The sequence below is a fragment of the Prionailurus viverrinus genome, chromosome A2 (assembly GCF_022837055.1).
Source record: "Prionailurus viverrinus isolate Anna chromosome A2, UM_Priviv_1.0, whole genome shotgun sequence".
Classification (NCBI taxonomy): Eukaryota; Metazoa; Chordata; class Mammalia; order Carnivora; family Felidae; genus Prionailurus; species Prionailurus viverrinus.
This window is the reverse complement of record NC_062562.1, coordinates 82,628,752-82,641,584: the sequence shown is the minus strand read 5'-3', so window position 1 is coordinate 82,641,584 and position 12,833 is coordinate 82,628,752. Positions and strand designations below refer to the sequence as shown.

General features: G+C 36.7%; 1 protein-coding gene across 5 annotated transcripts in view; it reads right to left on the bottom strand.

Annotated features, from left to right (window-relative positions):
- The window catches only part of PHTF2 (putative homeodomain transcription factor 2), a 137,313-nt gene that overhangs the window by 49,388 nt on the left and 75,092 nt on the right, over window positions 1-12,833 (bottom strand). For 4 of the 5 annotated variants that reach the window (XM_047844555.1, XM_047844571.1, XM_047844539.1 and 1 more), the window contains exons 4-7: window positions 10,121-10,190; window positions 9,396-9,554; window positions 2,233-2,398; window positions 1,148-1,312 (exon numbers count right to left, since the gene is read on the bottom strand). In XM_047844555.1, the coding sequence (XP_047700511.1) occupies window positions 1,148-1,312; window positions 2,233-2,398; window positions 9,396-9,554; window positions 10,121-10,190 (560 nt within the window). Of the gene's footprint in view, window positions 1-1,147; window positions 1,313-2,232; window positions 2,399-9,395; window positions 9,555-10,120; window positions 10,191-12,833 lie in introns of those variants that run through there. The other variant, XM_047844560.1, reaches the window with a different exon arrangement.

Sequence of the window (12,833 nt, the reverse complement as noted above, 5' to 3'; positions counted from 1 at the left end):
TCCCTATTTGGTAAATCTTTGCTGTGATACAAACTATACAAAAAGCCCAATGTATAAAACCAGAATTTCATGCTATGGTATACATCTTATTATTTTAAATAATAATGCCTATATGTTTTATTTCAGATAATTTTACATAATTGAAGCAGGGATTAAAGAAAAATGTACAACTCACATGGCATTAATAGTCACTTTGACTAATAGTGCTGATAAAAATAAAATGACCAATTCAATAGAAGTCAAACAGTATTTGAAAAATCATTAAATAAACCAAAATCAAGAAATCCCAACTAAACATACTGTGATGGTATATACTCATTCTCATATAGATGTATTTACACATATCCCAAAGTAAACTTTATGGTCTCTGTTTTTCCATCATCTGTAGCATTATAATTTATCAAAACAAAATCCATACCAGAACTGCCATTTTTTAAAAAAAAATTTTAAATGTTTATTTATTTTTGAGAGAAAGAGAAAGAAAGACAGACTCTGAGCAGGGCAGGGGCAGAGAGAGAGGGAGACACAAAATCCAAGGCAGGGTTCAAGCTCTGAGCTCTTCAGCACAGAGCCTGACACAGGGCTCGAAATCACAAACTACGAGATCATAACCTGAGCCGAAGTGGGACCAACTGAGCCACCCAGGTGACCAATTATAATATTGTGTCTTCCTTCCTTCCTTCCTTCCTTCCTTCCTTTCTCTTTCTTTCTCTCTTTCCCTCTCTCTCTCTCCTCTCCTTCCTTACTTCCTTTCCTTCTTTCCTTCCTTCCTTCCTTTCCTTTTCTTTCCTTTCTTTCTCTCTCTCTTTTTCTTTCTTTCTTTCTTAGTTTTTTAAAATGTTTATTTATTTTTGAGAGAGAGAGAGAAAGAGCATGAATGTGGGAGGAGCAGAGAGAAAGGGAGACATAGAATCTGAAGCAGGCAGGCTCCAGGGTCTCAACTGAGCCTAAAGTGGGGCTTGACTCACGAACTGTGAGATCATGACCTGAGCCGAAGTCAAGAGTCAGATGCTTAACCAACTGAGCCACCCAGGCACCCCCCAGAACTGTCATATTTAAAGTCATTAATAATCATTAACTGAGACTGAAGTCCCAGAAAAGGGATAGTGCATCTCTATGCCATATAAAGCCTTGAATAAATACAAACCCTGATAAAAAGAAGGCCGCGTGCCAGAGGTCTCTGAAGACAGCGCCGACGCCATAAGAGGTGCTGAGTCCGTGGCTCTGAACTGCTCCCTCCTGCGTGTTGTCTGTGGTACTAGAACCATCTCCTTCCCTATGTACTTCCAAATGGGCTGCTTTTCTTAATTTCCTTCATCAGAAGAGGTTAAGAGCCGATTAACTTTAAAATGTTAACAACCACTTTCTTGGCAGTACATTCAAAATTTTGATAAAACATAAACACAGGAACTTCAATACACAATAAAATTCAAATAAACTGGATAGAAGTTAATCCAAATGTTAAGGTACATATTCGAGAACAATTTCTATAAGTGTTAGGTATTGTTTCTTGCTCTTAATGACAGGTCAGTGGACATTAGGTTGTAAGGATAACACTGGACAGATTTTTACAAAAGCATTTCTTCCCTACTTGAATGCCACTTATCTGCAGAAGAAGGAAGAAGAAAGAAGAAAATTTAGATTGGAAAGAATTATAATCTAACTGATCAATAATGCTATTTATCTAATGAAGGTATTATCTTTTCAAAACAAAAAGGGCTTAAATCTCAACATCCCCATACTGCAAATGTCACAATCTCTTAGCAACGATATTCAATTGCTCCAAAAGACCCTTTAAACAGAACTCCATTGTGCTGAGTGGCCAGTGAGACTTGCTACGCTTACTTAATCAAGGGGCAATATGAAACAGCTTCAAGTAGCATTTAATAAATAGAATTTGACTGAAATTTTTTCTTGGCTCTTATTATCAAAGTATAAGTACAAGATTTTGTAAACAGAATTATCAGCAATTCCAGCTAATATATTCCCTGCAATGATATTAGGTGCCTTGCAGATGAGCTTCAGGAAAGAAAGCAAAAACAACAAAAGTAGGTCTGTGGTCTCACAATGGCCTTGAAGCAAATGCACAACCTAAATCTTCTGGCAGTTTACTCTGAAACTCCCTGCTTTATTTGAAAGAGTGACTTTACAAGATGACATTTTATTCAAGTCAAGAACAATCTTAGATTCAAGTTACAGACATACACAAAAAGATCACTTATAACAGAGTACCTCCTTCTTTTACCCCCTGTGCTCAGAGGAGGTTTCGGTGTTCTTGTTGACACAATCTGGCAATGCACAGTTCCCAGGAGCAGCATCAGCCATACTGGCCCAATCACTTCAGTCAGAGGTATGCTATGTGGGCTAGAAGCGGAACAGAATAACACTATTGCAGCAACTACAAAAAGGGAAAGAAAATATGTTTAATTATAGATCTGATAGTCACTTCTTCAAAACTTTAAAAATTGTTCTAACACTGCTTCTTGGCAGATTATTTTTCTAATTTTAAATGAGTTTAAGATGTTACTCCAGACAAGCTCTTTCAGACTATTTTTTCTTTGCCACTGGCTACCCACAGTATTCAGTAATAAACTCCTGGAACAAGATAACATCCAACATAGTCTCTAAAGTACACACTTTAACGCTATAGTGAAAAACAGATGCACATAAATCTAAGGGCATTCCTAGTAAGATCACAATCAAAAGAACCACTAACTTCTAGTGCTCTTATTTCTTTGTTTTCCAAACAAGGAAGTAAGTCTATGATGTGTGTAATAAGGCTATAAAGAGCTTCTTTTCAATAGAAGTTTATCCACTCAGAAATAGTAACATAAATTTACTTGGGTGTATTTTTCAGAAAAACCTCTAAACACTCACCAATACTAAGCACTGTCATACGAAGAAGAAATCTTGCTTTTGCCTGCTCAGCATCCTTTATACTTTCTAGACATAAAAGTGTCTACCTTTTGGGAGTCTTCCCCTTTTATCTGTCAATCAAATGGTCTTATTTCTCTGACTTCAGGGATAGAAATGTAATGTAGTCTTGCCACAGTCTTAATTCTGGGCACAGGAATTAATAAAAAGATGGGCGGGGCACCTGCATGGCTCAGTTGGTTGAGCGTCTGACTTCAGCTCAGGCCACGATCCCACGGTTCATGGGTTCAACCCCTGCATCAGGCTCTGTGCTGACAGCTCAGAGGCTGGAGCCTGCTTCAGATTCTGTGTCTCCCTCTCTCTCTGTTCCTCCCCCGCTCACATTCTGTCTCTGTCTCTCTCTAAAAAATAAACACTTAAAAAAATTGTTTTTGTTTGTTTTTTTTTAAATAAAAAGATGGGCATGTGCCTAAGTGGGGCCAATCAGAATCTTTTTCAGGGATTAATATAAGTACTTGAAAGAAGGCCCTTCTCCTAGATCACAAGCACTACTATGGAAATACAAAATTACCATACCACCTCAGCCACCACTCAGAAAAAAGCCTTCTTAAGAATGAGACCAGCATGATGAGAACAGAATCAACAACACAAAAAGACATCACCTGAGCCTCTAGATCCAGCAATGCTTTAATGCAGGGCCTAGGAGTTTCTAATTCTGTTTTGGAACAACTGGAGAATCTGAAAGTTAGGAGATTTTTGCTCATTCTGTTAGGTGTGATTGTTGTAATGTCGTGTAATGTGCCTATTTTGAAGAGATGCATGTTGATGTATACTGGGGTAAAATGTCATGATGTATATAATTTACTTCAACAAAATATATTAAGTAAATATTCTAAAATATCAATGATTATTTAATCAAAGAGATGGGCATATGCTGTTTTGAATGACTATGCAACTTATCATGTAAATCAGGACTCTTTTGAGAGTGAAAGAGGAGCTGTGAAATAAAAGCCTCAGGACAACACAAGTAGACTTGGACGGTTGCACAGTCCCAGGCAAACTGGAACATACAGCCATCGGGCTATTGTTACTGACCAGTCTATCCAGTTTCCTGTTTTTTTTGTTTTTGTTTTTAATTTTTATAATAAGCAGCAAAAAAACAAAAACAAAAACAACACTTTTTGCAAAAGCTGGTTTGCATTTGGTTTTGCCACCTGCAACCGAAAGAATCCTGGTCTAGCACACCAAGATGGAAGCTTAACATACCACTTTATCTCCTAATATGTATTTAAAGAGGTCCCGTAAAAACAAATTTCAGCTTTATAATCTCCTAAGTAATAAGTTTCTTTAAAAAGAAAAAAGAGACTTAAATTTTTTTTTTAAATACCAATCATCTTTATGAACTACCCTGGAATTTAACTCAAAGTGTCTAGTTGTTTTATAACAAAGCTGAAATTTTGAAAAGTATAGTTTTTGATGTTTTTAATATGAACTCTAATGTGACCCTTATTAAGTCCCTTTACCTTTCTGAGCCTTGGTTTATTTATTTATTTTTTTGTAAAATAAAATCGGAGATAGGTACTAGAAATTCAAGTAAAACACTCTGAAAAGCTCCTTACATAGTGTGTATCTAACATTAGTGATAGTACTTCTATTCACTATCACTAAATTAACTATCTTTAAACAGAAGGGGGACACAGGCTGCCCAGTTGGCTCAGTTGGAAGAGCATGTGACTCTTGATCTCTTGGTCATAAGTTCGAGCCCCAGGTTGGGTGTAGGGACTACTAAACAAATAAATTAAAAAAATAAAATAAAAAATAAAAAGAAGGGGGATGCAAATGCCACTTATAAGGTTCACAGTTTCAGGCACAAAGAAGAACATCTTAAAGAACTTCAGATTTTATATAACCTCTTGCTGGTTATTTATCTGTATTCTTTCAGCCCTGTGACTACCATCCTCTCTGGTGGGGCTGGGAACCAACTTTATCCCTCTTTCTTTCTTCTGGCTGTGCCTAAGTGTCCATGTCCCTCCCATGGCCTCAGTTCCTGAGACAGTGGTTCCTGTATTCACAGTTCTGGTATCACCTCCATCCTATTGTTTCCCTTCAAGTGAGGGGTTAAGAAGAAAGCATTCACTTCTCTTACATAATGCTAAGTTATACTTTTCGATCATGTAATGAAGTCCTGTGAACTAGACAGAACTACTGGAGATTTATGTTAGACAGAACTTCTACAGATTCCTCCAAGAGCTCAACTATGACAAAATGTTTATTAGGCACAAAAGTTCCAAAGATTCACATACTGGCCAAGCAGAACTCTAGGGATAATCATTAGAAATAAAAAACCATCTAAAGGTCAATTTTTAGGTCTGTCAGTCTTTGAGATTTAGTGACAGATGTTAGCCACTGGGAGTAGAAAGACAAATAAGACATAGTCTCTTTCCCTGCCCCTCCTCAACTTAGAGGAAAAGGGGGACATATAAAGAATCAAGTGGGGCGCTTCAGTGGCTAAGTTGGTTGAGTGGCCAACTTTGGCTCAGGTCATGATCTCGCAATCCGTGGGTTCGAGCCCCACATCGGGCTCTGTGACAGCTCAGAGCCTGGAGCCTGCTTTGGATTCTGTGTCTCCCTCTCTGCCCTTCCCCTGCTTGTAGTCAGTCTCTCTCTCTCTCTCTCTCTCTCTCTCTCTCTCTCTCTCTCTTTCTCTCTTCCCCCTCCCCCAAATAAATAAACATTAAAAAAAATTTAAAAAAAAAAGAAAGAAACAAGATATCAGTAATGGACTGAATTGTGCCCTCTGCCCTGTTCATATGTTGAAGCCCTAAACGGCCAAATGCATAGAGCAAAGGTTGAATGAATTTGTAAGCGTGGAGCATTAATCCAATAGAGCTGGTATACTTCTAAGAAGAGACACCAGAGAACTTTCTCTGCTCACACACAAAAGAAAGACCATGTGAGGACAAGTGAGAAGGTAGCCATCTACAAGTCCGTAAGAGAAACCTCACCAGACACCAACCTGATGGCACATTGATCTTAAGATTTCTAGCCTCTAGAACTGTGAGAAAATAAATCTCTGTCACTTAAGCCACACAGTCTGTGCTATTTTGTTATGGCAGCTCGAGCAGTACCTATAAAGAGTGCTGTAATATATACAGGAAAGACCTATAACTAAATTTGGGGGTTATGAAAGGATTCTCAAAGAAGGGGGCATCTGATGCCTAATCTAACTGAGAGAACAAGAAGACGCTGCTGACCAGGTAACTATAAGGAAAAAGGGTTACCCAAGCAAAGACAGTTGTATGTCCAAAGGCAGAGAACATTAAAAAAACAAACAAAAACACCCACAAAATGCTGAAGAAACAGCAAAGAGCTAATTTAGTCTGGTTAAACCTGGGGAAAGATTCAACAAAGGATTGACTAAAAACTTGGCTTTCACCTTGAAGGCAATGGTAACTAAAAAGAGATTTAGACCTTAAGTTGCTGGTTTGGATTTGCAATTTAAAAGGTAAATGGACAGGGCTGCTTGGGTGGTTCAGTCAGTTGAGGGTCCAACTCTTGATTTCCACTCAGGTCATGACCCCAGGGTTGTAGGATAGAGCCCCATGTCAGGCTCCCTAATGAGCATGGAGTCTGCTTAAGATTCTCTCTCTCTCTCTCTCTCTCTCTCTCTCTCTCTCGGGCGCAAGGGTGGCTCAGTCGGTTGAATGTCCAACATCAGCTCAGATCATGATCTCACAGTTCGTGGGTTCGGTCCCCATGTCGGGCTGTGTGTTGACCGCTCAGAGCCTGGGACCTGCTTCAGATTCTGTGTCTCCCTCTCTCTCTGCCCCTCCCCCACTCACACTCTGTCTCTTTCTCTCTCAAAAATAAATAAAAATTAAAAAAAAAAATTCTCTCTCTCTCTGCCCCTCTCCCCTGCTCGTGCTTTCTCTCTCTCTCTCTGTAAATAAATACATAAATGAATAGAAGTTAGAAGATATAAGGGCTCTTGGCAAAAATCTGGGTGAGAAATGATATAAGCAAAAAGCATAAATGTAGTTGAGGATACACAGTTGAGATATTTATGTAACTGAAGTGAAAAACTATACATAGTTGTACAAAACCAAATCTGACTGCATGTGATTCTTTCTACCTTTCAGGAGATAAGGATGGGATAGAGAATGAGGACACAACTTTTAATTCAAAAAAAAATTGAAGGCACAGGGGTTTCTAAGGTGCCAACAGATTTTGAGGGTCATTAAGGGTCATATCATCACTTTGTCACTGGCTGTGTGACTTGAAGTGGGTTAAGTCACTTCTTTAAGCTTTACTAGGAGAATATTCAGTGTTTATCATTTATGAACACTTATAATGTTAAACTTTGGTTCTGAACTGAAAAAGATCTACTTTACGTCTGTTCTAACCTGTGTTTCTTATTAACTTTGGCAAGCCAGTAAGTGAATTTCAGACACAACATGTGAACATCTAGTTACAATGGAAACTTCCTTGCCCTCAAATAGTAGAAAGCACAATGCACAGAGATTACAATCAATGGTACTGATTACTCATTACTTTCATTAGCAATTACAGTTTCTGACTACTTTAGAATAAAGGTTTCTCCTGTAGGTAAACTAGAAAGCATTAGAAGATAGCTACATTTAGATTAAGTTCTCTTAAATCTTTTGGGGAGGACAGCAAACACAAGATGGTAACTCAATAAAAATTGGGATCACTACACCTAGAAAATAGCTGATAAAAATACAGTTAGAAGAACTATCATATAATAGCATTACTTAACAATAACAATAAAGGTCAAATTCTTGAAAGTGATTAAAAATTGCATATGAAAATCCTTGGACATGTTATTACACCCCATTGCAGGCATTCTAGGAATTTATCATAGGAAAATAATTCAAAATATAAGAAAAACTTCACAAATACATTCACTTCAGCAGTAATTCTAATAGCAAAAGACAGCAAAAAGCTTAAATGCTCAATACTGATGTAGGACAGTATATAATAATTTAAAAATATAATTATAAAGACTATGATACTTGTGATTACATAAGGCAAAAAAATACAATTGTTTATACAGAATAATCAAAACTACATAAAAAATGTTACAAAGTAAACTGAAGGGCAGATTACAGGCAGGTTTTTAAAATATTTTTCCTACATTTTCCAAATTTTCTTCAATTAACATTTATCATTTCTTTAATCAGAAAAACACACAAATCTCTCTATTGATAAAAATCACAAAATCTTCATAGTTCACTCTCTTTTAGGTATATATGATGTACCTTGGCTCAAAAGAAACGACTTTACCTAAATAAAAGTCTGAAGGCTTTATTGTATTTTCATTTACTTAGAAGATACTTATCTGAAAAAAAAAATAAGATACTTAATCTTTCACTTAGAGTTTGTTGATGAAACATATTTAAATAATCATTCAGGATTACTATCATGTCTTTTTAAAAAAGCAAGACATTAAAAAGACTGAAAGGGTGCCCACTGAATTAAAATCACTGCTTTTGTTACTGTGCTGGGATGTGAGTGGTGTCTTCTTCAAGCCTCCAAACACTCTATAGAGCATCACGTATTATGCCTTGTGCGCTGCTGCTCTGACTGGGCACCAGAGCGCTGCTGCGCTGGGAGGCAGCGTAATGGAGTTGTGTTAAGCATGTGGCTTGGTAGTCAGATGGCTTAGACTCGAACCTGGATTCTACTGCCCCTGGGGACTCTGTGACTTGGGGCCCTCAGGTCCTTCGGGTCCCATCTCTATAAGCTAGGCAAACTACTGGTACCAACACTTCACTGCGTGGTTGTTAGAATTAAGTGAGACTCTGAAAAGCACTCAGAATACTTCCTGGCATACAGACTCTCAATAGAGAATGAGGACAGTCAGTCTCCAAATATGGTGGATAGAAGAAAAGAGAAACTATACCTGATACAGGAAAAACAAACTCACAGAGCTTGTATAAAAAAAGACTGGTGTGGGAGCGCCTGGATGGCTGAGTTGGTTAAGCGTCTGATTCTGGATTTTGACTCAGGTCATGATCTCCCTGTTTGTGAGACTGAGCCCCATGTGGCGATCTGGGCTGACAGCATGGAGTCTGCTTGGGATTCTCTGTCTTCCTCTCTCTTTGCCCCTCCCCCACTGTGTGTCCACGTGCACACACACTCTCCCTCTCTCAAAATAAATAAACTTAAGAAAAAAAAAAAAAAAGACTGGTGTGGTAGGTACATGTGATATGTATGTGCATTTTGAAGAGACTTTCTAATTGTTAAATTCCTCTCAATTTGTGTTTTTCTTTAGCCATTTGCAAATTCAAGTTTTCATAAAAATTATAATGGAACATAACTGTTTTCTCAAACATTTTTAACACCAAACCAGCTGTGTCTTATTAAATGAAATATCACAACAAATGTGTATCTTCATACTCCATATAATTAGTATATGTTTTCTCAAAAGCCTTAGTAAGCCTAAAAACATAACATTCTGAAAGTTACAAGCAAAATGAATTTCTATCACTTAACTATACCTTGAAGAAGATAAAGGACAAGAAGCCAGAAAAAGATGACTTTTGATGTTACTTGTAACCACCACCGGAAGAAAAAGGGAAAAAACACAACTCGAACAATTCCCTTTCTAGTCAGAGAAGTCCAAGGACTTTCAGGTTTTGCCTTAGCAAATGCAGACCCTGAAAAAAGTCAAATAAAATGACAAAATACATGTATCATTCTTTAATTTCCTTAGAGAAAATATTTCAACATTTGAAGGACAGAGAAAACCATGTATAATTTTAGTTTGCACTATACTATGAGTGAGAAATGCCCAATTTTGGGTGGTAGGCACTTTTAAAAACATTCTTAGTGCTATCTTATTAACTTAGGTACTCTGAAAGAAACCATTTTAACTGAAATAACAGCAGAATTTCTCCCAGATATTTTATAAATACAAGACAATGTTCAAAGGTCAGTTCCAATTAGAAATTAAAAATTACCACTTAAATTTTTATAAACAAGCCACATAGTTGGCTAGGCAAACACAAGCTGCTTTTCTTTTATTTCTTGGACTGATCTTTAGTGGGGAGAAAGACTAGTCAATGGTATTTAAATACTTCCACTGCGTCTTTCTTGTACTATTCCCACCTTCATTTCGGCTCACATTTCTTTTATCTCTACATATATATTTAACCCACTTTGAATAATGTTTCTTCAGGGTCAATTTCTAATTGCATTAAGCTGTTATTTATTCAAGACTCACCTCTTACAAGATCAACATCTATGAGGTCTGGTTTCACATGCGCTGTTTTCTTTGGTTTATTCCTTAAACCCTATAATATATTAAAAGTAGGATTGGTAAGGGAGTAGATCTTAAAGTTCTCATCATAAGAAAAAAAAGTATTTGGAAATATGTATGGGGATGGATGTTAACTACTTATTGTGGTATCATTTCTCAATACATATATTTCTCAATATATAAAAATATTGAATCATTATGTTGTACACTTAGAAGTAATATAATCTTATATGTCAATTATACCTCAATAAAAAAGTAGAATTCAATTTACATATTTTTAAATCCAGAACAACAGAAAATAATCAAATTCTAAAGATTTCAATTAAAAAAACCCTGTAAGTAATACACTGGACAAAAATATAACACATCACATATTTGTTACAATTGGAACATAACTGTAGTATTGTAATAAATTTTATTACTTTCCAAAAGGATACATTTAGGGATGTGTGTAACATGTGAGGTCTGTTTATTACTAAAAGTAAAATTCTAAAACAAAGACTATCACAACCAGAACTCAATTTGGATGTAAAGCCTGAGACGGTCCAGGAGACTGTGTTGGCCCCAGATCTGCACAGGAGAGTATACTGGGGCTGGCTGGGAGAGCAGTGGCCCTGAAAAGCCCTCAAGGTGTGATGTTGGGGGGGGTGGCTGCAGGAAGCAGAAGATCACAAAGCTGGGGACAGACATGGATGCAGACTTCTCAGCAGATGCCAGCATGTGGGGGTGATACTAGCTGAGACCCGGAGAGGATGATGCAGATCTCAGGGTCGCCACTACATTCACATACCAACCACCAATGAGACCACAATGCCACCTAATCACCTTAGAACTTAGATGCCATGCCCAGGAAGAAGAGGAGGGAAAGCAGGAATCATGAATTGAATTAGTTTAAACCCAGAGTTACTGAACACTAAGATTAAGTTTCTGCCATCAGTGTATGGAGGAGGAGCAGAGATAGAGATCAAAATCACTGAAAAAAAATCACACTTTATAACTTAAGAAGGGATGTTAAGAATTGGAGGAGCTTAGACTAAATTCTTTAGGAGTCAAGCGCTGAGATATGACACAGTGTGTAGGTAATTTGTTTACTATTCATTCAGTTAATCAGGTAACTTTGTAGTAAATTCTCTGTTTGGTTCTAATTCAAATAACAATGACCCGTAAGGTAATCATTTAGTTAAGTACTGTTTGCATCTGAAACATAGAAAAGGAGACTATTTGAGCTCAGAATTAATGGAGATGTTTAAATCAAAAATGTACCCTGAAATCAAGAAGCAATTAACCTTAGAACCCCTTCGAATAGTTGTCCATGTGAAGCTGAAAACCACTGGCAGGTACAAAAACAAAAGAGTCAGGACTGAAGACACAGCCATGGTAATTTTATATATATAGTCAATCTTCATATTCATAGATTCTGTATTTGCAGATTTACCTGCTCACAGAATTTATTTGTAACCCAAAATCAATACTTGCTGTGCTTTTGCAGTCATTTGCAGACATGCACAAAGTAAGACTGGCAAAAAATTTGAGTCATCCAATGTGCACATTCCCATCTGAAGTCAAACAAGGCAACAATCTGCCTTCTTATTTCAGCTCTCATGCTGTAAATATGCATCCTTTCACAGTCTGTTTTCACAAAGTGCTGGTTTTTGCTTTTTTTATGCTTCTTGTTGGTATTTTTGTTGTTTAAAATTGCCCTCAAGCACAGTGCTGAAGTGAGTATAAGAAGGCTGAGAGGTGCCTCACTGAGAAAACGTGTGCTCCATAAGCATTGTTCAGACATGAGTCATACTGTCATTGGCCATGAGTTCAGTGTTAGTGAATCAACAATATATATTAAATAAGATGCCTTTCAACAGAAACATACAAAAACCAAGTATAAGTACTGATTGGTTGACAAAAGAGCTGTGACTAGAGATGGAGCAATGGTCAGTATCTGCTAGTTCAGTGTTTGTGGTGACTTTATAGAACAAAACTCCTGCAAATAACGAGAACTGACTCCATCTGTATTCCCATTCTAACGTCATGATCGAGTGGCTAGCAGAACTATAAATCACTCCCAACATTTTGCAAATTGGGAAAGCAATTCTAACAATACACATATGGAAAAACAAAATTTCTTTAATAGAGCACTAGATGTAGAAAAAAGTTTGAGATTTAATCTTTATTAGTGCCAACAAATTTGAAAACGGTAACATACTTTGATTTACTTCTTTTACATATTCTTTTCCTGATAATTTGAAAATAATCTTATTGCCAATGTTTTATGGCAAACCTGAAGCTTAATTTACTGCTATGTACCTATAATTTCTAAAGATTGTTTTAAGAACTTAAAGTCCTTTGAGAGGAACAGTAAATTATCTTGATTTATGCAATTATGTTGTTTTTCAACAACACAAGATTCATTCTTCTTGACCTTTTTTATGTGGTTCATTTCTTATTTTATATTTTATTAAAATATTTATTTTGAGCTACATTGTAGAATCATAGCATAATTGCCAGTTTTGATAAAACTCCCCTTCAAGGTAACCTATCAGACTATTTAGAGTGTTAAAAAAAAGAAAAACAAAGAAAAATTTCACTGATAAATCTTCTAACATTAATTATTTCAATCACAAAAATAAAAGATATTAGCACCCACAGGTGAGCATTCAAAAAATCTGATTTTAATTAA